Source organism: Xyrauchen texanus, chromosome 29 (assembly GCF_025860055.1).
Source record: "Xyrauchen texanus isolate HMW12.3.18 chromosome 29, RBS_HiC_50CHRs, whole genome shotgun sequence".
NCBI lineage: Eukaryota > Metazoa > Chordata > Actinopteri > Cypriniformes > Catostomidae > Xyrauchen > Xyrauchen texanus.
This window is the reverse complement of record NC_068304.1, coordinates 21,011,253-21,039,204: the sequence shown is the minus strand read 5'-3', so window position 1 is coordinate 21,039,204 and position 27,952 is coordinate 21,011,253. Positions and strand designations below refer to the sequence as shown.

The window sequence follows — 27,952 nt, the reverse complement described above, 5'->3', positions numbered from 1 at the left end:
TAAATATTTCATTTTTTACAAAAACAGTTTATTGAATTATCAACAACTGTACATATATTCAGTGACAACAACACAGTTTGCTACATACTTTGGTGTGTGTTTTGAGAAGTGTCCGTTTCTTGCAGCTCTTTGCTCTTGTTTGGGAGGGGGATGCTAACAGTGTGACGATATAAACAAGCTGGACATCTAGTAAATTTCTTGGCAAGAGTGTTATGGTCCATTTGGCTTATCTGCAGACATTTTACCTTTACTATGTGCTTCCTGTATATGAAACACTATGCACACAAACCACAGTGTATGTCACTGGGACTCAGGAATGGGGAGGAAAACAACCAATTTATCCAAATTTCAAGCCTTCCACTACAAGACGTCATGTCCTGGTCATACAACAGCACAATGACGACACAGGTTTGAGAATTGTCCTCTACTAATTGGTAAATACAATCTTAATTCAAAATCCAGGCCTTGTCCCCCAAGAGGGACTCTCTGCTTGCAGAAGGCAGGGTCTTGATTTTCGTTGAGGCCAAGAGCAGGAAGGTGAAGCAAACAGTGAGATACGGGTGCTCAGAGGGTTTGTTGGAGAACTGAACTGCCTCTCCTATGGAGCCTAAACTGCAGTCTCAGGTGCTTTGCAATGGGGTTTAAGCCCCTCAAAATACAAAAAAATGCCTCTAATGCAATTCAGCTCAATTGTTTTTCAGGAGGGAGGGGGGAAAAAGCAAATTAGATTTCCATAAAAGGTCAGCCTGGAAAATGAACTTCTCAAAGGGGGAAAAAACAGAATAGAATATCCTTAGAAAAAAAATGTCTTAATCTAATTTCCAAACCTCAAAGGGGAAACGAGGCATCAAGGAGAGAATGAGAGAGAGAAAGAGAACCATCACATTTGTAACTGGACACCAAAATAGAAATCTATAAAAGGCATTTTAATACTCCATTATGTACACTTTTCACATAGCCTCCACGCAGATGAAGTTTCAGAACGAAGTACTGCTTCACGATGCATCATGGATAATTCTCACCGCTTAGAGTGTGAGAATAAAGACAAAATCCATCAAAGAAATAAATGACGGGAAAAAAACAGCAAGGAAAGAAACATTGAGACAATGTTCTCTAGTGCCATATAAACTGGGCTGAGTGTGGTCATGGTGGAGGAGGTTTTTGGGGTCTGTAGGGCTGCATATTTATGTCCAAGTCCAGGCAGCTCATGTCCCGTCACCCCAGTGCCCACTCGTCCAAGCTGCGGTTAGGTCAGTCAGTAATATAGTCAGTGAGAATGAGACAGGCAGTCGGACAGAGAGACAAAGGCTGTTCCTGTCTGTTTGACTAGGAGAGTCACTGGAGGGAGAAGTCATCTGTCCCTCCCTCCCTCCTCCAGAGGCCTGAGCTGCTTCAGGCTGTTACAGCTCAGTCTAGTAGATCACTTCATACACTGTGGCCTTCTTGTCTCCAGAGCCTGTTACAATGTACTTGTCATCGGCTGAGATGTCACAGCTCAGGACTGAGGATGATTCCTTTGACTGTGGGAAGACGAGAGAAGACACATTATAAAACTGATGGTTTCAACTCTAAATTCTAATTAGGTGCATTCAAATCATTACATTAATTGTAAAATTAAAATAAACACTTACTATATTAATGACTCAAGTCACAGCGATTTTCAAAGTAATGCCCAGACACAAGTGGATTTTAGCTTTATCTGGTAAACTGCATAAAACTATTCAGACATCTTCTATTACTCAAAGAAAATGCTGACAGTCATGTGTATAAGCACTTTTTTTACCCCACCAAATGATGCATTAGTGTTTGAGCAAAGCCCCTTCAGTAATAAACACTTGAAGGGTTATCATTATTTACTCTTAAGCTGGTATATGCGAGCTACACGCACGGACCCACATCCGTACTAAGTGGTCAGCACCCAGCTTTAATGACATACTCCAGCCCATTTCCGCTGATCAAGGACCAGGCCTGTCAGCCGGCGGTCACTGTGCCCTTTCTACTGACTCAGGCAGCCCACACATTTCCTGCAGACAGTAGGTATTGATCTCTGTACCTGGAATATGCTGGCGCCGTAGGGAGTCCTCCATGCATTCAACAGATTGTCCTTCCCAGTGCTCACGAACCATTTACCTTGTCAAGGGAAAATCAAATGTAATTAGAGCTCTGTTCAGAGTACAGGCAAATTGGAGATATGTGCAGACAGTCAAGGTTCTGTTCAACTGAAAAGCAGTAAATAGGATGTTGTGCTGTACAAAAATGCAACTGTAAAACTTTCAACTTAAGCAGCTGCAAATAAGTGTAAAATCTCTTGTGGATGCACACTTTTATTTTGAGTTTGTTAATCCTTGCCTTCACATATATCTGTGACACTTGGTTTGTCTTACCACAATAGGCAAACTTGAGAGAGAGAACACAGCTCTCATGAAGGTGTAGCTGGTACTTGTCAGGCTTGGTGTGGTGGAGAACTTCCACATTGCTGCTCTCCATGCCAACAGCCAGCCACTCACCCGTGGGACAGTAGCCCAGTGAGAAGATCTGCATTTAGGGGAACAGACATAGCTGAGCACCATGGTTTTGTATTGCATAGCTTAAAGCAGCATGACATAAGTAGGCGAGTGGTGGCCTAACCTGAGATGTGAAGTCATGCTGTTGGAGTTGCCGTCCTTCTCTGAGGTCCCAGGAGCGTACTGTGTTGTCAAGGCCTCCCGTCCACAACTTGGTCCCATCATGAGAGATGTCAATGCAGCTGGCACCATCGGTGTGACCCTGGAACTGCCTACAAATCATGCAAAGCAATTGGTTTAGCGAAAACCCTAGTTTTAACAACACTGTTAAAGGGATAGTACACCCAAAAATTATCTCATTTACTCACCCTCATGCCATTCCAGATGTTTATGACTTTCTTTCTTCAGCAGAACACAAACAAAGATTTGTAGTTAAATCAGCTCTCCCCAAGAATCCAATATTTAAACACATATCTTCAGAAACAATTTAATAGGCGTAGGTGAGAAACAGAACAATATAGAAGTCCTTAATTTATTTTTACACTAAATCTACACTTTAACTTTCAGATGTAAAAGTGAAAGGGGAGATTTAGAGTAAAAAAGGATTTTTATCAGTTTCTCACCCACACTTATTATATAGATTCTGGAGACATGGATTTATTACTGTCATATGGATAACTTTTATGACTACGTGAATATAAAAGGTCTGATTACCATTCTCTTGCATTGTATGGACATACAAAGCCGAAAGATTCTACTATAAATCTTTATGTTCAGCAGAAGAAACAAAAGTCATACACATCTGGGATGGCATGAGGGTGATTAAATGAGAGAATTTTCCTTTTTGGGTGAACTATCCCTTTAAATCAAAGTAAAAAAAAAGTAAATTCCCCCAAAATCAATCTTGGTCACCTGACAAGGGTTTGGTTATGGAGGTCCCAGACGGCAATGTTGCCATCACTGCAGCAGGAGAAGCACACTTTAGCATCAGGGCTGATGGCCAGCGCATAGCAGGCCGGCGCAGAGGAGGTCAGCTCGGCTTTAATGCGGGGTGTCTGGGAGGCAAGATCCCAAATGGTTAGAGTGCTGGCCTCTCCTCCAACGATTAGAGTACGGCCATCAGGCAACAATTTGCAGGAGCGAATGTAGTTATCCCTGTTCTGTAGAAAAAAGAAACAATGTGAGATAATACAGAAACCACCAAATTTAAAACCTCTTGATTTAAGAGCAGCAACAGTAGTAGAGACAAGTATTATCTGAAGTAGCAAAATAATTGGAAGGAATTTAAATGGTAATGGCAGTTGCCAGAGTAATACTACCAATAAGAGAGGCAGCAATCATGCACTATTATAGTTTTGACCTTACCAGGCAGTCTAGTTGAGACACTGGGCTCTTGCTTCCAGGCTGACTAATGTCCCAGATCTTAACACAGCCCTTGCCACCGGTGTAGACATGGCGAGTGGGGTTACTGATTGTGACGGCACACACAACCTCACCATGACTGAGGGTGTTAATCTGACGGGCGTGGCGTGGGATCCCTGGACCAATTAGTGCATCTGGAGGGAAGGGTACAGGCTGCATCTGTCCGTCAGCACTGACATGGAAAGAGTACGCTCTGAGACAGACAGACAGGGCGAGAGAGAGACCTCTTAAGTAATCTAGTAGTCAACAGCCCGCTGATTGAAGTGGGTTAATTAAAATAATTACAGCAATAGGAGTAAGCAGTCTGAAATGAGTAATTAAGATCTAGAGAAGGTTGTACTCTTAAGCACTCAACTATAACTGTTAAATAAACTGTGTGAGAATGAGAGGTCTAGAACATCTGAGTAAGTCATGATCATTTGTTTATTGGACACTTACGGTTTTCCCCCAGAGATTGAGGTGAGGCTGGCAGGGAGGCCGGGAGCTCTCATATGAGGATGCTCGAAACCAGCCTGCAGAAGCAAAATAGCATATTCAACCACAACAATCAGAACAGCAACCCGCATTAAAATGCATACTACAAACACCACATGCAAAGTGCAACTTTAACAATGCATAGGATCTAAAATTCACACTCAAGTACTAAATGAGAGTAAAAATTGGAATGAAAAAGTAAACAAATGGAGTAAATTAGCAGATGGCCAGTCACATTATTAGGACCTGCAACATAAAATCACATTAAATCAAACAGAAACTGACCCACACTGATGTAAGTGACAAGTGCGATTTAAAACAAAAACCATCAAAAACACCCAAGTGGAAAATCTACCATCAGAAGTTGATCTTCAATGCCCAAATATTTTCTTTTGGCAAAATGTGTGGAATAAATCTTACTTTACGCTAAACATAACAAAAATATAAGACACAAAATCATGTACTTGCATTTTTTGTCACTAATATGCACGGAGTAAAGAATTACATTGTCATATGGACTAATATCGATCGATCGATCTATCCATCTACACACACACACACGGAGACCAGACCACTGCAAAATTATCAGTTTCTCTGGATTTACTATTTATAGGTATGCGTTAGGGTAAATTGAAAATATTTGTTTCATTCAATAAAGTACTGACGAAATGTCTCCCAAATTACAAACAGAAATATTGTAATTTAGAGCATTTATTTGCAGAAAATGACAACTGGTAAAAATAACAAAAAAGATGTAGTGTTTTCAGACCTCGAATGATGCAAAGAAAACAAGTTCATATTAATTTTTAAACACCTCCACCTGGTTATCTAATGGTTAGACGGAGACTTGGAGGCCTACGAGCCACAGTGTCTCGCACCCACTGTGAAATTAGGTGGAGGATTGGTGATGATTTGGGGGTCCTTTTGGCAAGGCAGGAATCAGGCAGATTCGTCTTCGTGAAGGATGCATGAATCAAGCCACGCACAAGGTTATCCTGGAAGAAAACTTTCTTCCTTCTGCTCTGACAATGTTACCCAACTCTGAGGATTGGTTTTTCCTGCAGGACAATGCCTCATGCCACACAGCCAGTTCAATCAAGGTGTGGATGGAGGACCAAAGGATCAAGACCCTGTCATGGTCAGCCCAATCTCCAGACCTGAACCCCAATGAAAACCTATGGATCATGAGGAAGATGGATGGCCAAAAGCCATCAAACAAAGCCGAGCTGATTGAATTTTTGCACCAGGAGTGGTATAAAGTCACTTGGCTCGCCAGCGAGGGCCTCAAAGATGCCAAAATATTGACTTGGTCCCCTTCCTCAACTGACTTGTGGGCCCATCTCAAATGTGAGATTTACAGTGAGGGAAGACAATACACCTCCTTGAACAGCATTTGGGAGGCTGTGGTTGCTTCTTCAGCGAAAGCTGAACGTGAACAAATCGACAAAGTCCATGGATGGAAGGCTCATGGCAGTTATTGAAAAGTATGGCTATATTGGTCACTGAATATTTTTGAAAGGTCAAAAATTTTATTTAATTGTCATTGTGTTACTTATTTGTTGCACCTACTCTAAAAAAAAAAAAAAAGAGAATAAACAATTGAGTTGGGAGAAATTCTTTTGTAATTTAGTTGCCTAATAATTGTGCACATATATATATATATATATATATATATATATATATATATATATATATATATATATATATATATATATATATATATTCCCTGAGAAAGACAAAACTCACTTTTTATTTGTTAAACATTCAGGTTTGAGGTTCAATAACATGTTGGATTGACAGAGCATTGTGTTTGTTCAACAATAAAAATTTATCCTGAGGAACACAATTTGCCTTATAATTGGGCACTACGGTCAAAAATTTGAAACACTTGACTGAAAAATGTTGCTCATGATCTTAAAAGTTTGAAATTAGTTTTGTAGACAAAAATATAATTGTGCCACAATATTATGCATTTCATTATAAAACTAAAATTGAATAAATAAAAAAAAAGGTTTTTGAAATTGATGACTTGGACCAAATAATACAAAAAAGCAACCATGTGCCCAACATAGATGGGAACTCCTTCAATACTATTTAAAATGCATCCCATGGTGATACCTCATAAAGTTTGTTTAGTCACAACATAATTCCCATAGTTCCATTTATGTTATGCCATAGTTTTGATGACTTTACTATTATTCTAAAATGTGAAAAAAAATTTTTTATAATGAATGAATAAGTGTTTCAAAACGTTTGACTGGTAGTGACACACACTTAAAATATTTGTGACCAACCCCCACTCTCGGAGTTGGGGCTTCGGGGGAAGAGAGAGATCGATAGTGAACAAGAAAATTAAAAGAAATGAGTGGAAGATATGGAGGAGAGAAAGGCAAGGTGGGGGCCAGGCAACTTTTGGTGTATGGGGTGGGAATCATTAGGATTCTTACCACTCAATTAGATTTCGATTCAGGGCATCACAGAACAGATTCCAAACTTATTTCAATGTATTTCAATTGTTCAATCTTTGGCAAGGTAGCTTGTTGCCAAATTATGTGTAAAGATTCCACATAAAAATTTACAAAATGTGGTTATATAACCATGTACCTTAAATCACTCTGCTTTCGTAACATTTATTAATAATTACAAATTTTGATAATGAATTTGTCAAATTATCCAGAATTATTTGAAAAATAGTCTAGCTGCAGATAAATAATATTTTCCCTATCCTCAAACCATGCACGCACACTCACTCACCATGGGCGAGCGTCCGTAGGCAGCGGCTGCAGCCACACTCATCTGAGGGGAAATGTGCAGGCCAGCGTAGACTCCAGGGCTTGTCAGAGAGCCATTCATCTCATGGTGGCCCATCATGGCAAAGGGAGTTGGGTAGGAGAGGGGAGTGCGCAGAGCAGGGGCGGCTGCAGGCACAGAGACACACAGCAAATCATAAATCAGCATCAGTCAACCACGGGGGAAAGGAGCTGAACTCGGGAGCAGGGAGATAAATCCCAATCAAAGACCTGCCTACACTGAGCTGCTTCAAAAGACGAGTCTTCCGAAAGCTGCTTTAAGCTATGGTAAAATGGCAAGCCTTAAAATTTGCTTAAGCTTTGGATTATTTTCATATGCAAAGAACTCCCATGTGTTTATAGTACTGGCTGTGTTTGTGTGATATACTGTGGGAGGTAATGTATAGTGTAAAACTACATCTTTTATAAAGGCTATGGGCGTTGATTATGAACTCACCCAGAGCTTCCATCGGAGGCTTGCCCAGGATGGGCCGCAGGCCAGGGGTGGTGCTAGTGCCTGGGGTGGGGGCATCGTTACGAGGTGTGGGGGTGTTAGACTTGAGACCAGGCGTGGAGGATTTGTCATTCTGCAAATGTGAAAAAGGAAACCGTAAAAATCCCCCCAAATGAGGCATCATCCAGGCAGAAGATTTGAGTGCTGGCTGAACATGATCCAATCCAATACTGACAAACTCACTACTCCTACAAACCCTGCTATTTATCCCCAAACCCATTACTGCTACAATGGAGATGAGGCTCGTTTTATCCTTTCCCTTGCTTCTGCCTCTAATCTTTTTTTTATGCAGAGGCCCAGGATTTTTAAATGCATTGAGTTATTAGCAGGAAGAAACGACTGATCCAACTATGGGAATGCATTATCCCTGACATTTACAGATGTATTTAAAAGCGGAGGCTGGGAAACAGACATTAACTTCTGAGCGATTAGAGAGAGAGAGAGAGAGATAGAGAGAGAGAGAGACTGGGAAATCAGAGGCAATTAAGCTTTCCTAGCCGAGCTCCATTCTCTCTCCCATCAAACCCTTTTCTTAAACATATCCTATAATTGTACTTTAGTGGCACAGACACAAGATTCTCTAAAATTTTAGTGTATATGGCGCTCCACCGATTATCACAGTTGCAAAATTCAGATAAACAGAGCCGAAAGAGATAAATGCAAGATAGTCTGTTTGTGCAATTTGCGTCTAAGCATAGGAGAGATCCTTACATGACCGTGCTCCTTGTTTTTGGATGAGGGAGTGCTGCCGGAGGAGGCCACAGAGGCGGGACTGTTGGGCATGTCTTTTTTTGCAGGGCGAGGTTTATCTATTCCATTCTCAGGAGGGGAGTGGGCAGGGCTGCCTCTAGGAGTGGCAGGGTCCTATTGCACAAAAAAAAAAAAAAAAAAGATCACATGTGTAAGGAATAATTGATGATGGTCCAATGAATTACTAAAATGAATGCAAACACGAGGTAGTAAGGTGGCATTTATACCTTGGGTGTGCATTAACTATTAATAATTAAAAAGTCAGAACTCAATTATAATTTTTAAACCATGCACACAAGTCAACATGTATGTCTACAAAATGCGTTTCTCAAGATATTTCTCAGGTTTTCATCACTCAAATGTTTTGTACGCCACTGATTGTGTTGGTTGAAAGCCCAGGCTACAGTTACTAGATCAGAAAAAAATTTGTAAAGCCGTCCACAACCTGGAACTTCCTAACAGCCTTGGAACATCGGTCTACCAATCAGAATCAAAAATATAAATGCGGCCTAAATCTATTGATCATTCCCTAATTGAGATTATATATGTTCCTTACCTCATTGGAAACGTCAACCACAAGATCATCACTTTTGTCTCCATCACTGTCCTGAAAACACAAAGTTAATGCACTAGTTAGTACTCAGCGCTGCGTTACAGTGAACAGAAGACTCTTATATTACAAGCCCACATCAGAGCACTCACATATCGACTCATGCTGTCTTTGTCTTCCACTTTGCGCTTCTTGGAGTCCAGGCTGTAATCAGAGGAGCCACGGTGCTTCTCGCTGGTTGTGCGAAGGCTATCTGATGGGGAGATGGAGTTGTTCTGAAGAAAGAAGAAAGTGACACTTATTTTAATTCTTAAAACATGAAAACTTTCCTCAAATCTACAAGACTTAAAAAAAGACCTACCAACCCATATCAGTTTGAGATTTATTTTTTTTTAATCTTAAACTGATTTCATTTTTTTGCACAACATGACAAAGGAATTCAGATTTGAAAACAATTGCATGACAGATACTTTACAGCTGTTGGATTGAAAGAGGATCCACAATGGGGATAACCACAGCAAAAAACAAGACTATGCAAAATAGCTCTCATCACTCAAAACAGACTTAAAAATTTGAAATTGTCCTATCCATCCCAATCACCTGACTTCATCCGACCTAAAACAGGCCTAACATAATACAGTAAAACTCATCAAGCAGTATCTAACAACCCACAGTAGACTAAACATGTAAAAATGTGCCAGGCCCACACTACAGAGTAACAGTTAACCAGACCAAAGAGGGGCTTGTTTTCACTACCCCACCACCCCTTACTTCCCTCTCTCACTCCCTCCATCTTCGAAAAGAAAAATCAAACCGTTTCAGGAAGACATGAGCAACACATTGGTGTCGAACAACGGCCCTTTATCTGCGAGAATCCCGAACTGGGTTGTGTTTGAAAGCATGCAATTGCCATTGATTACTGTAGCGTGTTTGGACATTTCCCAGTACCCTTCCCTCAGCATACTGTTGGCCTGCGGTCCAGAGAGGCAAAGACTTCAGAGCAGACAAACAGAAAAAATACCTGGGTCCACAGGGAATGGTGGTGACTCTGCCTGTGTCCACTGTCCATTATTCAATGCTCATTGAAGCACACAATGAAATGCTAAAATATTTTTACAAATTCAGTCAATCTTCAGAATAAATCTTAACTGTTGGGTCGCAGGTCTGTTGTGACAGTGTCAGGGACAGCAATGAAAAAACATTAAAAATAAGATATTAAATTTTATAAACAAACATTAAAAATGCAAAATAAAAACTTATAAAAAGGAAGAAGCAACTTCTTATATCTTTTATTGTCATCAAAGGCGGCAAATGGAATCGAACTTAACTGTATTTTCACTTGGTATAAGCAAGCCAAATAAGCCAGTTTGTGTGAAATACGCCCATACAAACAAAACCACAAACCAAACAATGCAAAGAAAACGCAACCCAGGTTACATAAAAATATGGATTACGTTTGGTATAGTGCTGGGTCACCACTTGATGTCCAATGTAAATTCTGGGTCTTAAAGCAAAACCAGTTCAAAACCACTGATTTAGCATACATGCTCCAGGTAGCAAGGAGTTTATGGTAAAGTAGACAAGACTTTCTGAGAGCTCCCTGGGTGCTTTCTCAACCCAATCAAACTCCTAGAGCTTTATTCATATCTTCCCAAGGGCCTTCACTCAACGTGAAACAACAAGATTCACAGGGGAAAAAAGCAGCCAGATTGCTTGGTGTAAGAGGAAACTAAGCCGAGAAGATGAAGTAGTGGACTGGGCTGAGCGCCCAATAGTCTCTGTCTTTCTCAATCTCTTTGCATGATGTCTGACCTTTTAAAGAGATGCTTAGTGTGACTCATTAAAGAGAGTCACAAGCGTGCTATCAGATGACCTTAGACAACAGCAACAGAAAACACAACAGTGCCCGGATTGCTAACCACCAGTGGAGCTCCCCTTCCTTCAGACATGACTGCACCCATTCAGCCCTTGCCGGACCAGCAGAAACCCAATCTTATGGCCACAATCAGCCACCAGAGAGATTTAAACCCCGTCAAATAAATGCCTTTTACAAGGGCACGGAAATGAGAGGGAGAAAAACAATTCCCGCGTCTAAACTCATACATATTTATCGCACTAGCAAAAGAGAGCGGTGAGGGGCGGTAAACAAGCAGAGATAGCAGAGGGGTGGGGAGGAGGAGAGGGATAAAATAAATCCCACAAAGGAGAGTGGGAGTAGACATCGTCTTTAATTGTGATGAAATTATAGAGCCGCGCTAATCTGCGCGCTGTAATACGAGTCATTTCCCATCTGCGGTGAGATGCAGGTGCTTATTTCATAAAAAGCTTGTTTCTCTATTAGTCAATTTAATGAACACAGATTACCCTTTTGAGCACGAGCTGCATGTGCTTCAGGATGAAGGATCGATCTTGACATTTGCATAAATGGAAAATTTCTTAGGCATGAAATGGGCCAAGAGGTGCTTTCCACCAGTAAAACTAAGACATATTAGCTCTGTTCCAAGACCTAGCGAGCTGCTTTCTGAGGCAGTATTTTAAGGTATCATAGGCGCACTCTTGATGCAAAGGTTGTTCCAAAAGGTAGGCAACTTCATAAAACTGCCTCCTAAGATATGTCATCCTAATTAAATCCAAGATGGTGGATGAGGCGAAAGCAATGTTGACCATAAATAAACTTAAAATTGTATTCAATGCGTTTCCTTAAAATAAAATAGCAACGCGTCAACATAAATTTAATGAAATCATTTTCAAGTTGAGTTTCCAGTGTAAAGTGTAATTTGAGTGGCCACAGAGTTGATTCCCATGTAGAGCTTTCCAAATCGGTGCATATGAAATACAATGATGGTTAGGATGCTGCATAGGCAGCTCACTAGGTTTTGGAACAGAGCTACTAAAACAGAGAAAAGAAAAGAAAAAAAAAAACAGGGGCAACTGGAAACTCAATACTCACTGTGCTCTCTGTATTCAGCAGACCCGGTCGGTGTTGAAAGACATGCAGAAAGGCAAGATAAAACAGATAAACAAAAGTCAATTACCCTGACTGAATGACAATCAGAGTTAAGAGTGGATTTCATCAGCAGGCAGAATATGTCTTATGTACACAATACAGCCTGCACAAAATTTGCATTTATCCTTTTTTTGCCCTTGACAAACTGAGTGACAAAGAGTTTTGTGTGCAAGTTCAATTGCTTTATACACTCTCAGTTCTTCTCTGAAAATAGTCTACATCCTTAAATGGCAAGCAATGAGAGTAGTGTACTCTTCTTGTGCAAACCTATGAAGGTCAATAATGTCAGCAGCCTATAAGAGCTGTAATAATAATGACAGAGGGTAGTGTGTAATGAAACGAGTTTGTATCACATTAGTGGTCTGTATGGCTGAGTGACTAATGTTCCACTATCATGGCTTTAAATGGGAGCATGTGATCCTTACCTCTGTGCTCTAAGTCGTGGTGGTTTTTTTCATCCTTCACAGGCAAGTGTGGCTGACTTCCCAGGGCTCCCAGAGCCAGCAGGCCGGAGCCAGTGACCGGTGGGATTCCAGGGGGCTGCAGGCCAGAAGGGTGGGGGGGTAAAGCCACAGGGCCGTGGACAGCGTGAGAGAGGTGCTGGGCCTGGAGTTGCTGCTGCTGTGGAGAGACACATGACGAGTGGGCCAGAGGGAAAAAAAATGAGAAAAACATGCCACAAAAAAAAAAAAAAAAATTCTGAGCCTCGTTCAGAAGCACAGGCAGGGATCAGGGGATTTTTACATCCTCACACACTTGCATATTTGAGGGTCCAACAAACAACTCTGCCTTTATGTTGTTCAGAGCTTACAAAAACCATAACCCTAACTTTCAAAAGCTTCCAACGAGTGGCAAGTTTACAATTCAGGTTTGCTGCTCAACTGCAATGAAAACTCTGGAGTGTCATATGACAAAAGCATTCAATTTTGGAAATTCATGCTAATAATTAGAGGTGGGTTGTGTGACCAAAATCTTATGTCATGGTATAAGCAATTTTACATCATGGCAACAGTATTTCACAAAAGTCATTTTTGGAAGAAATTCAACCTCAAAATGTTTCATGCATTACATACACATGTACTGTAGTAATGTTTATTTTCCCATTAATCTAGTGACTTTAATAGCTAAAAAAAAAAAAAAAAAAGTACTTCATCCAATTAGATTTTTTTTAACTAGCATGCAATGCAAAAAGATTAATAAAAAAAAAAAAAATGTATAATAAATGCATTGGCATAATCAAAAAACATTCCATTTAACATTACGTAACATTATACAAAAGACTCAAAATGCTAATATACTATTAAAATGATTGGTTGAGCAATGCTGGAAGCTGTTGTAAAATAGTTTACACTGGAAGCACCTATCTACGATACAGTTTGGAGAGAAGATTATAGTTTTCTGCTTGGTGTTAGATTCTGGTATGCAAGAATCTCTACCAGTAGACATTTTACCGTTGTATGGTGTATACAGGGTTATACTACTTAACCCTACTATTAAACTACTTTTTTGTTTAAAACAACCTCTTGCTGTCACACTCGTTCTAACACACTCACAAAAAGAGCTGTCAAGACGTATTTAAGATACAGTTTAAAAGACAGCAGGAGTTGGAATGCTGTCAGCTTATTGGCTTTACACCACCTGCTCCTTAGCCCCATCAAAATGCTGGATGGCTATATTTACACCAATCACATTTGGGTTTAGTTACTTATTACACAAAGTATGAGTCACTCGAGAAAACCAAACATTAAACATCAGCAGCAGCTGGTGTGCTTGTGTCGAATGACCGACGGCCAAGAGCGAGGGGTCCTGTACTGGCACATGTTCAAGCCTCCAATAACTCCATCAATATTTGAAAAGCTTGGAGGAAACTAATGAGAGTTAAAACCACTCAGCATGGGAAGAGAGCAGTTTAAATCAAGGGTAAATAAGACTTAATGTCACCAGAAAAAAAGGGGGGTGGGGTGTCTCCACAATTTATTAGCATCCTCAGGAAGAATGCATTATTCATCTGGCTGTTATGGTATGTACCTCCCCAATTTTTACAGATCTCAAGTCAATCAATGACCATTTATGGATATTCTCAGAGAATCTTGCCGTAAGTTTTCCTCTCGATGCGAAAAGGGTAGATGTTATTGGCTATGTACAGCGACCAAGGAGGTACAACCTTTACAATTATAAGCAGGTCATTAATGCCATGGCTTAAGTAAATATCAATACTAAAGGCTTATTTATAAGTCTGGAATGCTCCAAAAGCTTGCCCTTTCCAGTGGGTAAATCATTATTAAGATGTCCATCACAAGCCCTTATTCAGGGTGAGTATAATTGCTAACAGCTTTGCGGATTATTTGCACAGCTGGCTGTATATTGAGGCTTGGGGCCTTTGAGATTGGCAGGAGAGTGAATGGTATATAGAAGAGCTCCGCTTGGGATTTGAACCTGCAACCTTACCCTCCCCGACACAACAGAGCTGCCAAGCCAATTATGAGCTGTGGATCTGCAAGGAGTAGTGATAAGGGAGTGCATGAGGTGTGTGTGTGTGAGAGAGAGGCACTGAGTGTGGGTGGTGGGCACATGTCCTTGAAGAGAGAGAGTGAAAGGGCAGGAGAAGAGGAGTGAGATAAGAGAGGAAGTGAATGATAGCATGAGAGACACTGTGTTGGTGGTGGTAGGATTTTCATGCGGATTTAATAAGAGGTAAAGAACTGCCAGTAAAGAAATAAAAAGTCATAGTGAGCGAGTGTGTGTGGCTTCAAAGATGACGACTGACCACATGGGAAATTAAAGAAGCTGGTGATTCACGGGGGAGAATCCTCCCTGCTCATTCCAGCTAATGAGCCTCTGATGTGTAATATGCATGGACAATAAGAGAACCCTCATTAGAGTGTGGGCCATGAAGACAAGAAAATAAAGAAATAAAATGCCTCCGGTAATTTAATCTTCCTATATAAAGACCTTCTTGATGGATGATAATCTCTCGTTTTGATGCAAAAAAACAAATGTCAACCCAGTGTAAAAATTAACATTAGACAACTAAAAAGATAAGTGGTGAAATCAGACAACAGCTTACTTGTATTCTCAAGTGTGTAAGCTAAACAACCCCCTCCTGAGTTTAAGTGCTGTAACCATGCAACGTGCAGGCCTGATAGGATTCAAAAACATGAAGACCTATGATTCGCCCTCATGGCCACAAACATAATTGGGCCCACAGCACAAGCAGGGGCTGTCTTAATAGAGATCTATCTATATACATCCAGGGCAGACAAATTAAATATTAAGCTAAAAGTTCGCCCGATACCTGCATGTGTCTGTTTCACCATGAGAAGCCCATGTTGACTGTAAACCTACAGTACAGCAAGACCTAAACTTAACCACAACTCACCATAGCCCATGTACCCCTAATAGTTTGACCAAAACTATTCAAGATTGGGAAAGATCAAATGTAAAAATTGGTAATAGAAAAAGCTCATATTGATTGGCAACACTTGTCAAGTTGTATTTATTCACAACATTAGTAAAACGCATTAGGTATTTATGATAACGAACAATATTTTTACAGCATTCACTAATCTTGGCTAATGTTAATTCATGACAATACAGTTGTTCAAACTAGTTCATAATGCATTAACTAATGTTAACATACACAACTTTTCCTTTTAAAAACTTAAGTAGGCCTATATGTTGAAATTAGATTAATATTAATTAATAAAAAAAAAGGTTGTTCATTGTTAGTTCACGTTAACTAATGTAGTGAATGAATACAACCTCAATTTACAGTGTCACTACAATTATTATACACATATTGAGACAATTAAACAAAAAATAATGCAGTAAGTGGTCCAAAAACAAATGCAAAAAATGTAATCCAAGTGCAACTAAAACTGCTTCTCACTCAAGACATTTTAGTCAACAAACAGGATGCATGAATCACATTTATTTAAAGCACATTTTAAAAATATGTCCATTGAAGAGGCAGCTATGTACATGATTGTGAGGGATCCAAATGTTTAAGAATTGGGTCCATATTGATTGATCAATATTCTTAATATTGGGGAGAGGGGGAGGGGGGTGGGGGGGTTGTCTTCCTCAATGCCTATGGTGGTAACAGCCCAGAACAGTCCTGTCCTAACAAAACAGGGAGGAAATTGAGTTTAAGGGGGGAAACGGAGGATAAAATAAATTGTGGATTGAAATGATACTTTTCTAAAATAAATGGGGCTAGTGTAGATAAACATAAGGCCAGATATGCTGAGCTGCCATGAGGCCATCTTAAGACCTCTGATCAAAGTCATAGCACAGCAGAAAAAAGCAGTTGCCCTAGATGCATCCTATTACCGGCTCTGAGGTTCATCAATAAGAGATGCTAGCGGTTTCTGCTCTAAAAGTGTGTGTAGCTCTCGTCTAACCTCTGCCTTCTATTTATGAGGACTCTGGCACCTATGTGTGTACACACAGTCATGCCTCTCTGACAAGCAAGTGTCTGTATTTGCCAAGGTCTGAAGAATGACAAGCACCCCAATATACACTTAGCCCAAAAAGTATTTAGACACTTGATACATAAATGTATGGATTTCATTGTATTGGAAACGGAATATCAAATCAGGTGTGATCTGCAAACAAATGGCTCTAGACCTTTTGTCAGAACTAATTTCACTTTTCTGATCTCTTACTGTAATTATTTTTAACCAACTGGTGTCAAGGTGAGGTTTAGTGGATGTATAAATTCAGTTCTTCTAAAACACTACAGGCAGTTCCCCTCAGCACAGTTCCCCTCTGTCCTTGCAGAATAACCACAGGTGTTAAATATGGACATGTTTCATTAATGTTTGACTACCAAAAGTTGTCAGTTTACTTTGTCTTAATTTGGAACAATAGGCCTTGCTCGATTGTTTTACAAATTTAAACCCAACCTCCTATGTGTGAAATATTTAGCAGGAGAAGTGTGTTTGTGCTGTATTTCTTTAAAATAAATGCCATTTGTTATTATATATATATATATATATATGATACAAAAGGCATTCAAACAGACATATGTGGCTTAAATGTACAAATACATTTTGGGGTCCCTGTATGAGATGAAGTTCATGTTCAAGGCTAAATCCTCTACTGTAATTTCACTTTTGGTACCCGGAATTCACTCCTTTCAGGAGTCGTCGGCTGGCCTTGCATGAAGCAAAGTAAATGTATGAAAATGTATGGCTCTTAAAAAGGAATTACACTCCAAATTCAATCCATGGAGTCATTAACCAATAAAGTTGGCCTGCTGCATTACAACATCAAAGCTATCAGGCAATGGACAGTCCAGGAGATAAGATGGCATTTAAGGGCAATCACACACCTGCCCCAACTAGACCTGATTCCAGAAATTATATCAGAATACGTGTCAATGGTGAGGATCTAATTTAATTCCAATATCAGACATTACAAACCCACCGTCAAACCTTCACCTCCCCTTTATCCGATTCTTCTGTAAAGCAAATCCTAAGAAAGTGAATCAAAGCAGGGTTGACACATGTAATCAGATCAGTGCTTGCCCAGCTTTGGATGCACAAGAGGTCAGATTTTCTTTTCTCTACATGTTGATAGGATCCTGGTCACATGCCACTGATCAATAAGCAACTGTTAGAAGGCAGTTGTGGGTGTTTCAACGAAAGCTCAGGGATGTGGGTGCAAGATCATATTTGTTTTAATTCCCAGTGCAATCTAGGTCAGCAAAGAGGAGTGAGCCCCCCCCTGTAAAACCTGATCTAATTAAAGGTTTCCAGCCTCTAAAGAGAGCTCTGAACAGCTTCTGGATGCAGACTCAGGGGGCAAAGGATGCTAAGGACACTGGAGCCACATATATAGGGGCCTAAATAAAACTTGGTCAGTGACAACAACACAAGGCATCCGGCCTTATATTACATAAACAATAATGCAGTAATTGGCCAATAATTAAACGCACAAAGTGAAACCTAATACTTTCACGCTCAAGCCACAAATATACATTTTAGTCATCACACAGGATGCATACACTTAATTTCTTCAAAACACATTTTAAAAAGGCATTTATTGGAGGGGCAAACCTGGACATTAAAATCAGATACAGATTACAAATTAATCATTAAAATTGTTAACCACATAATTTGGCATCTAAAACAGTGCAGGTTTGCCCCATTTTTAGGGTCAAATGAAGTAATTAAAGGGGTATACACACGGTGAGAGGCAGATTGGGAAGTCCACGTACCCCGATGATAGCATTCAGTTCAGTCATTGTCACTTGCTTTGCACGTTCAACAGCTTGCGCTACTTGCTGTTGGTGCTGCAAAAGAGAAAATATGATTAAACTTCTTACATTATAACAGTATTACATTTTATAAAAAAATAACTAGTTTAAATCTTTGACTAATCTCAAAATAATGCATCTAAAACATAAAATGTCTGAATGCTTTAAAAATACAAACACTAACAATAAAAATCTGTCATAAAGCTCACCTCTTGTGACAGAAAAGGCATAATCTGGGCTAGTATCGCATTAAGCCTTTTAGCAATCTCGGTCTGGAAAAGAAAAAGAGGGAAAAGTTAGAAAAGGGTTCATTTACTTCTGTTAAAGAGAACCACTAAGCCATTTTTAGCATTTCCGAACGATTACAGCAATTACCACGGCAATCAGAACCGCTTGACTCGACACACTCCAAACTGCGTGATATTGACATGTGAAATATTTAAAACATTATGAGAGCCCAGGGGAGATGGGAGCACAGCTGCGACGTGTACACTCCAAACTACACAGAGAACGAGCCAGACACACTGGGGCTGTGTTAAGAGTTGCAGTGCACTTGATCTACTATTAGCCTGCAGGTACAGTCTACTACCACCCAAAACTTTCCACTTCACATTTACGCCTCAAACATAATCTGATATGTACTGCATTAAAGGAAACTCTACAGAAGATGTTAAAAGGCTGATCTGTTAATTTCAAATGTCTCCAAAACAAAATTACTGCCAACTCCTGTCGTTTAGCAGATGTTAAATAATGCAACCATTCCCTGAGGACATGTTGGAAGCAGGCAACTGTGATAAAAGACTTAAGTGCTGACCACAAAAACAAAAAAAAAAGCAATTTTATTAATTTCTTCCATTTAGAAATTGCCCTACAACTGGTCTAAATAGCAATCAGAGCCACAATATTTACAGCAACTTTCCTGCTTAAGTATTTTAATTCATGACATGTATAAAATAGATAAAATAGCAACTGGTTATAAAAAGCACATTTAAATCACACAATATTAACCATTAATAATATATTCAAGAGTGGATACCAAACCTTTCTGCTCGATTCTCAATCTACACAACATTTTCAAAATACTTTTAAAACTTGGGAGCGAATTTCTAAAGAAAATTTGATGATTCCCATGGCCTATTATATATATTTCTTGGTGCAGAACAAGTTTATTTTGATTTGTAGGAATATCAGGCCCAAGTTGATGTTTGAGTTCTAAACGAGATGAGCCTTTGAAAATGGCCATCTCAATAATGTGTTAGCTGTCGCTACTGACTAATGAACAAAGGTGGATTGTGTCCAGACTCCAGACCTGTTAGGAGCAGAGTCCTATTGCGGCTTCTCCAGAAGCCACCTTTATTATATTCTCAGCATTCTGCCCCCCAGTCCCCCCTTCATCTAACCCACCATAGGGACCCAACCACAATTCTCTCTCTTCCCGCCTGACCGTTGCCATGGCAACTGTAGCCGAGCAGGCCCCATCTCCAATCGTGCTCTGATCATTATGCAAATGGTACCTCAGCTTGACCGTAACAGACTGTAAAATCATATTACGTGCACACAGGCAGGTCATTAAATTGAATTTTTAGCCTGTCGATTGGATGAGTACCACACACAAATTTTGGATAAAAAGCAAAACCAGGGCTCTCCACCCAAAGGCTACATGCAGCTACAGTAGGATGTACTCCATCCTTCTTCCTTACCATCATCAGAAGCCAGCAGGAACACAACACCGCCAACATCACAGCCTCTTCCAGTGATGAAAGGGCTCACATCACATGTCTGGCACTGGCTTTGACTGAGACCAAAGGAGAGGGGGAGGAAAGCCTCTGAAAAATAACTCCGCTACAGATACATCATCTATAGAATTTATGAGGCTCAGTTCAACCCAGGGCCAGAATGGAGCACTAACACATCACAGGGATTTCGGCTCTATTTTTCATTTCAATGGCAAACACGCAGCGCTGAGCCGACCAGGAAATTATTTATAACATATTGCCGAAAATACCAAGCGGTTTCAGGAGCCAGACACAATATTTCTTTACAAGATGCTCAGCAAAATCAGAGAAAGTTTCGCTCACTCCCATCAAAGGAATATAGATGTGTGTCAGGCCAAGCTATAGGCAATATATTGTTGTGCAAAGCCTAGAAAGCCATTGGAAAAAAAAGGGCATGGCGAGCATAATCTGTGATGGATATTAGTCTATGTCGAAGGCATAGTGTTACATCAATATGATAAATAAAGAACATATATAAACAAGATTAAAATATATATATCAATATATTTAGCATATATCAGTGACTACCATATCAGGCAGTATTGTTTATTTTTTATTATCAGCATCATTCTAAAGCAGATAATACTGCGCTTATGACTGCTTAACAGTTTACACTTTTTATTAACCAATCATTTTTCACCCAGTAATTTTTTATGCTTAAATGACTGATAACAGATACCACTACCCTGAGCTCTAATATGGCCAATTTTATCCGTTCTAGACACAAAAAAAAAAATTGACTATTGATCATAATTCCCAAATTTTGCTCTATACATTCTCAAAGCTATAGCCAAACAATGTTCTGGTGACAGAATGTAAACAATTGATAATATGACAGCATGTTTGCTTTTCATCAATGCAATAGAATCATGGGATACTCAAAGGTTTAGCTTTCAGACACCAAACTAGACTTCCGAAAAAATACTAGAAGCATCAACAAAAATGGTTGAAAGTCCAGCTCAGTATATAATCCTTATTTGCTGAGATAAACTGCATCAATAGCAGCCAAACATTTGACAGGATTTGCTGAGAGGCCTGGAGAGCATCGAACACATTCCTTAAGGGCTTAACGCAACGTTGACAGCTGGCCGAGGGAGGTCAAGGGTTGCCTTATCTGACACTCACTCTAAAGCGTCATGCTTTATCTTACAAAAACAATCCTGCTGTTGGGGGAAAAACATGTCTGACAGCGGTAGCGTATGTGTAAAGCTAGCATGTGCAAGGCATAATGTATGCGTCTATAATGAAAGTGGCGCTGTGCATTGAGCTGGACAAGCAGAGCTTTTAGCTACAACTGCAGATAAAAATAGGATGTCACCTTAAGCAGATGAAAGCCTGGCTCTTAAGTGGCAAGCTTCACGCTCCGGTACACAATTACAGGTACTCTGACCTGTCTAGCACCATTTCAAGAGCACTCCAGGACCAGGCTGTCAATGGCATGCTGAAAGCAATTTGTCTGTTGCCATCAGCGCCAGCGGAATGGAGTGAGACACTGATGAGCATTGAATATAGAGGAAAACAACTGCTCCTTCAAGGCATGTATCTCCATCACAAACAACACTTGACCTACCTAGGATGATTGGCCCCTGTATTCTGCTGGGGCGAGAGGGTGGTAATGCTCTCTGACAGACTGACGCTCAGTAGTAGAGGTATAACAAGGCGTAGAGGTATAACAAGGCCTAATATATATATATATATATATATATATATATATATATATATATATATATATATATATATGGAACTCAGGTGACCGTACAGCTTTACAAGGTTGTTAACATTCAGCTAAATTGAGAACCGGCATAAGAATTTACCTGAATTCATCAGCACTAGTAAAGCTATGCTGTGCTTTCCCTTGTTTTCTTAAAACTGAAGTGCGTAATTTCAGTGCATCTTGCGTCCCAAATAGAAATACAAAAATAAACATTGTTTTAAAACAGATTTCCCAAATACTTCTGTCCCAAACTCACACCATTGATCGAGTCGATATTGCAGTGTCTGGCAGGTCAGAATGCACAAAAAAGTGCAATGTTCTGGTAACACCACAGGAAAAAAGCCTATAAATTGTTTGCTCATTTTTGTCTCTGCATATGAAGCTGGGATAGTAAAAAGCATTTAAACATTACAAATTATGAACACCAGCTTAAAAAAAAATTCTCTATGCCCTGTATTATTATGCGTGTGTTTATAGATGGATTGTGCAGGTACATTCCTCTTCACTCGTTTTCATGACCAAATCTCAATTAATCAGTGACGTGTTTCCCAATCATCACTCAGCACCACGCTCTCTTTAACACACTCAATGTACTCACCTCACTGAGCCAGTCAGTTTGCCTTGGCTATCATGAGGACAACCCATTGGTTCACAAACACTTCCTTGGGCACCCCTTTTTTTCACTAGTGAGGGCGGGGGATCGGCTTTCCTCAGAATCTCACAACAGGTGAGAAAAGCTCATCCAATCAACCCAAAATAAGCCATGCTGTTAGTGGTCCTATCATCACAGAAGCTCATTGACATGGAGCAGCTGCCATTACAGCTGCATTTCCTCCTCTCTATGGCTGTCTGCAGGTATCACATGATATCGTGCATCCTGAAATCTGCATTACGCAGCAACCGTTTAAAATACAAAGCACCCAGATACGGTGGAATGGAAGAGAAACAGATTGCCTGGCTGTTGAAATAAATCCTCAACACTGAGAATAATACATTATGGATCCGGCAATCTAATTCAGTTGGTTAACCACTCCTTGCCTGGCATCCGCTCCTGGGTTCAGTTTAACCCAGATCAACAGAGCTAGATAAATGGGTGGGATGGTGAGATGGAGGGTTCTGCATGAACACCCTTTACCTCCCTCCTCTTTAGAGGGTTAGCAGGTTAGAGCCGGCAGGGGATGAATTATTAAATTGTGCATCCATAGGCTTTGAGTTGGTTCCTGATAAAAGTCAAGGTGCTAAAAATGGATCAGTCAATTAGCCTGTTTACACAGGGATGGCCCTCCCATCTTCTATCATCCACAGCCTCCCCAACCCCCTCTTGTTCTACCCTTTCTCTTTCTTGTCCCTCTGCTGCCTGCTGGGAGATAAGTGCCCAACTGGAATCATCACATGGCCAAGAGGCCTGACAGGCAGGAGTGCAGTAGCTCACATAGTAGACACTGATGGATCGCCCTCCACCAGGTCCTCCCTGATGCCATTAACCTTCATAAGGTGGAGAAGGGGAGCAGGGTTGTCTCTGAGGTGGCCTAACTACATCTGGTGCACAGCACAATCTCATTATTATCGAGGGGACGTGAAATGTGTTATACATCAAAATATTGTCATAGTAAATCAGATTAGTTCTGTAAATGCGGTGGTGGAGAACACTAAATTTGAAGGACAATTTCAAAGCACCTTCTTTAAGGTGTAGAAATTGAGCATTGAGAAAATGCAGGGTAAAAACTGATCGGAGGACATGAATTTATGGAAGTCTATTTTTCCCTTAGTGTTATTATATGGGGTGTCTTAAATATTCTGACAAAATTCTTATCAAAGCTGTCTGACCACACTCTGCTCAGCACAATCAGGAAGAGTATTGACTGTGTTTTTTTAATGTCCTGACTTCTAGAATGTTTCTAACTTCTGCTCACAATGCAGACCACAGTCCCATTCTCATCATCTCTACAGAGAACACTTCACTTGTCTCCTTACCGGTGTGACTGCACTGACTGACGTCTACGCACACAAGTGTGCTCTCAGGGATCTGTCTACAACTCAGAGAATGTGTGAACAGGGATCAAAGGGCTACATACCTGTTTGTGCATTTCAATGTTCAGCCCATAGGACATCTCATAGTACTGAAAAAAAGAAAAATGGAAAAGTTACTCAGTTTTTTTTTTATACAACCCGAGCCACATCAAACATTTTCACCTCACATCAGAGGAAGGAGAAATATAAAGTCAGATTCTAGTGAAACATGAGGGGGTAAGAGGAGAACTGGCTTTTGATGCGCACTTCAAAATCATGTTCCAAAACGGTGTCTAATATCTGCACAGCTTCTCTTTCTCTGTATGATACTGATAATGGAAGACAAAGAACCCTTGTATTTAATTCAATAAAAATTGTATACATATAAAAATAGCGTTTCAAAGCTTGCAAAAGGAATAACCAGTTCTAGTACAACCTAAAGGCCATTTCTGACTTGAAATATAAAAAGCAGGTGTCAGCACAGTCCTCTGCTGGTCTAAACGCTGACACCATCAGCTCAAACAGTCAGCGTGGGGATTCCACACGTTGTTTACCTAACCTCTCCTCCTCCTCTCTGACATGCTTTTTCCTGTGAATGGAATGTTTAACTAGCGTCCCTGGGTATTGGTTAAAGTCATTGCTTGCGTGTTTACACAAGATAAGAAAATACACTTCCAGAGTTTAACCTTGTTTAGTTACAGCACAAAAAGCTTTGTTTTTTCTCTTCCGATCATAAATCCTACCATGAGGTTGTTTTAATCTCTTGAACGTCTATGACTGAATTTAGGGCTTTGGTGTTGTGCAAATATTAAGCCTGTGATTAAGATTAACAATGAATTTATGTAGCAGTTTGTTTGTGTGTAAAATCTAGTTATCAAAGCCAGAATGATGTAGAGACTTTGGATTTCTGCTGTGATTGAGTATTTTCCCACAGACGCCTCTGGCACTTCTCCATCACCCCTCCCCCAATTTACAGCATTGCATTTGTCTGAGAGCAGCGTCTCCTTGGAGAATAATCAGATCCACACACGGGGAGTAGAGGGGACAATGCTGTGGACCTCTATGGCTAAGGGGTGGTGTATGAAAGTGCCCGAGGCTAAGAGCAGTCAGTCAGGACCCTTTAATAAAGCAGGAGGCTGAACTAAAGGCACCAGAGGGGGTTTCATAAACTCATTCTAAAACACACACACACACACAACCTAACATTCAACACATCTACAATATGACAGTAGCTTACGTATTGGTTAATCTTACCATGACATAATGGCGCTGCATCTCTGTCTTCTCATTGGCCAGTTTGTCATACTCCACTTTAAGACTGGGGTGAAAACAAAACAGATCAGTTACTTTCTTCACAGCATAAATCCACAAAAATAATCCTTAATGTTAACAATAAACTCAGGTTTTACAGCAGTTAATTTCAAAGCAAAATCAATATGTTAAATTAAAATGATCAAAATGTTTTTTTTCCTCTCCAAACAGATGGATCATATATATTTTTTACCTCCCTTCAAATGTAACACAATTAGCCTGTGAGGTAATTGTACAAGCTTCGTTACAGGCACATAACTCTAAATGATTACCTGTGATACTGGGCTTGCAGGAACTGAAATTCATCTTTGATCCTGTCACAGGACTCCGCCACTGTGAATTTGAAGCCTGGCTGACCAGGCTGGTGGGGCGCCTGAAAGACAGCCATCACATCAATCAAACTCAATTACATCCTCAGAGAACCAAATTTGTTTTGCACCGACTGCAGAGCGAGGCTCTAATGCATTCTGGGCCCTGGGAGAGCAGCTCTAATATTTCAGCATGAATGAGGGTTGGGGTGACATCTGGGAGATAGCTGGAGTAGCAGTAGCATTCTGACAAAGGAGGCGGGGGAATCTTTACAGTTCTGGGTCCGCCTGAAGGGCCAGCCATTTTAGAGCTTCACATAAACACCAGTGGGAGAAATGGGGTCGCCTCGCTTGGATGGGTCTGAGCGTGCTAAACTGTCCCTGTAAAATGCTGTTGTTTTCGCCCTCTCCTTAACATAAAGTTTAAATCTGGTGCTTGCAGAAAACATGGAAATGCACTTGAGAACAAAAACGTTCAAAAAGATGATTCTTTACCATTCAACGTAAAATGCTTTATTGACAATAGGCATTCATTTTTAGCCCTGCTTGATTGTGCTTCCAGGTGCGATGCTCTATTGCATCAAAGCATTAACACAGGCATGGGGGCTTAGTAAATCATACAAAGGTGCACACCATGCAGATCGGGATGTCGTTTGTCATGGACAGGCGCTCTGCCCTTGCTCTCCAGCTAAACTGATGCAGATGTAGCAATTATGTTCCATATTATTTCAAGAGGCACAACTTACCGGATGCCGGCCCTGTGGATACATATTGAAATGTATCCTTTATTTATTGGTGGTCTATTTGGTGGGGAGTTGTCCACTGGCACGCCACTGTACCCGACAAAAATCAGTTGGACATGAAGCCCACTGGGGGGCAAAATCCTGTGCTCTCAGATCTCTGCTGCTTGATCCCTTTTCGTGCAAAGAATGAAAAACAAACAGATGAGAATGTTACATTCAAACACGGTTAAAAGGCGGTTTGAAATGTAACAACTTGTGGTTCAGAACAAGACATGGAAGCAGAGTTCTAGAAGCGCGTTTAAAACGTATTCTCATAAGCACATATAATCAATAATATCACACTTAAAAAAAAACCTAACGGGCATTACTTAACGCTGTAATGCTGTTTGCCAACGCTGGCTGGGAATTTCTACAAGCTCTTAAGCTAATGATCATCGTCAGAATGGAACAATCAGGATTACACATACTAGAAAGCGTGATCGATAAACATGAGAAACCCAAAATAAAACGGATCACCAGAGTGAAACGACACACTACTAAAAATATGATAATACAATTTGGTTTCTTTGGTTGGCGACTGATTTTCTGAAGAAGAAGAAAAAAAACTCTTGTAGCACTTCATATTGCATGAAACGATTGGGCAAATAAGGGGCCGTTCACATCGAACACGTTCTTCAATCCGTCTGCGCTGTTTTCAATTGTTTTCTATGTAAACATGCGATTGATGGACTTCTTTGACCGTAGCGCCGCGTTTTTTAGACGTCGTGACAAGTAAAAAAAAAACTTGTTAAAACGCGTCTCGAGACACCGGTGTTTTGTTCCATTCATGCCATTATAAAGCTAAACACGTTAGTTTTGAACGGTCCATAAAAAGACAGTAATTAAGTCGACAAAAAATTATAAGGTTGAAATGAGGAGTTCAGTTGTTGTGTGAGTGTATGAGCAGCGTTTCAAGACTTGGTTGGATAACAAGCTATTGTTGCTAGCTAACCTGCTAGCCCATCGTACCTGTCTTTGTGCGTCCGAATCGCCGAATCACTTCCACCGTTTCAGCAACTGCAATCAAGTTCTGAAATATTAAACACCAATTGAATGTCTTACTCTTCGGCGCAGAGAGGAAGAAAAGGTTCCTGGTGGACGCAAACGGCGACAAACATCTTCCGTGCGCGCTCACTCTTTCTTTCTCAAAAGAGGCGACTCGAGGAGTGAGTGTGTGAATCTCCGCGCGCAGGTCCGAGGCAGAGCAATACAGAGACGCCAAACTCCACGGCGCAGAAAAAAATTCGCGTAATCCACCAGAAAACACTGCCAAAAAATATACTTCCGATTTTGAAGAGGTTTGCAACGTTTAAACGGGTAACGTTGTACTTCTTCGCCTTTCGCTCATTTCCCCCTTCTTCCAGCAACACAACCCTGTGCCACACACAGACAGTCTACTGACACGAGGGCTGAGCCGCTGCGAGAGCACCTCTTTGTGGCCAATCAGGTGAGAGAACTGAGAGTTTTGCCTTGGCGGCCAATAGCAGGGCCGTGTCCCCACGTGGGGACTGCGCCCTGACGCAGGACATCAGCCTCGCCATTTTAGATCAGAGCAGGTAGCAAGCTGAACATTTCTAGGTATTTCTGAACAAAGTGAATGTCATAATAAATGACTTTGTTTGGAGATCAAAAATAACAGACGCCGTTTACAAAGTAGACGTCTTTTGGCCAAAAAACAAGTGCTTTAATTCGTATAAGGGTGTTAAAACGTCGGATGTTTACGTAAAGGTAGCTACCATTCTGTCGTAAAGTTTTTAAGAGTACAGCGGGATATTAAGTT

At 40.5% G+C, this 27,952-nt stretch overlaps 1 protein-coding gene across 1 annotated transcript; it reads right to left on the bottom strand.

Annotated features, from left to right (window-relative positions):
• Nucleotides 1-54: 54 nt before the first annotated feature.
• LOC127622677 (transducin-like enhancer protein 3-A) lies at nt 55-27,562 on the bottom strand. Its single transcript, XM_052096703.1, has 21 exons — nt 27,142-27,562; nt 26,137-26,304; nt 25,355-25,455; nt 25,026-25,089; nt 23,837-23,881; nt 18,482-18,544; nt 18,204-18,308; nt 12,436-12,631; nt 11,954-11,961; nt 9,156-9,278; nt 9,010-9,060; nt 8,415-8,567; nt 7,647-7,776; nt 7,155-7,318; nt 4,365-4,438; nt 3,870-4,119; nt 3,417-3,664; nt 2,629-2,776; nt 2,385-2,535; nt 2,054-2,130; nt 55-1,520 (listed from the first exon to the last, which is right to left on the bottom strand). The coding sequence occupies exons 2-21, from the start codon at nt 26,158-26,160 to the stop codon at nt 1,413-1,415; spliced, it is 2,283 nt and encodes a 760-aa protein (XP_051952663.1). The 5' UTR covers nt 26,161-26,304; nt 27,142-27,562; the 3' UTR covers nt 55-1,412.
• Between the last annotated feature and the right edge of the window lie 390 nt (nt 27,563-27,952).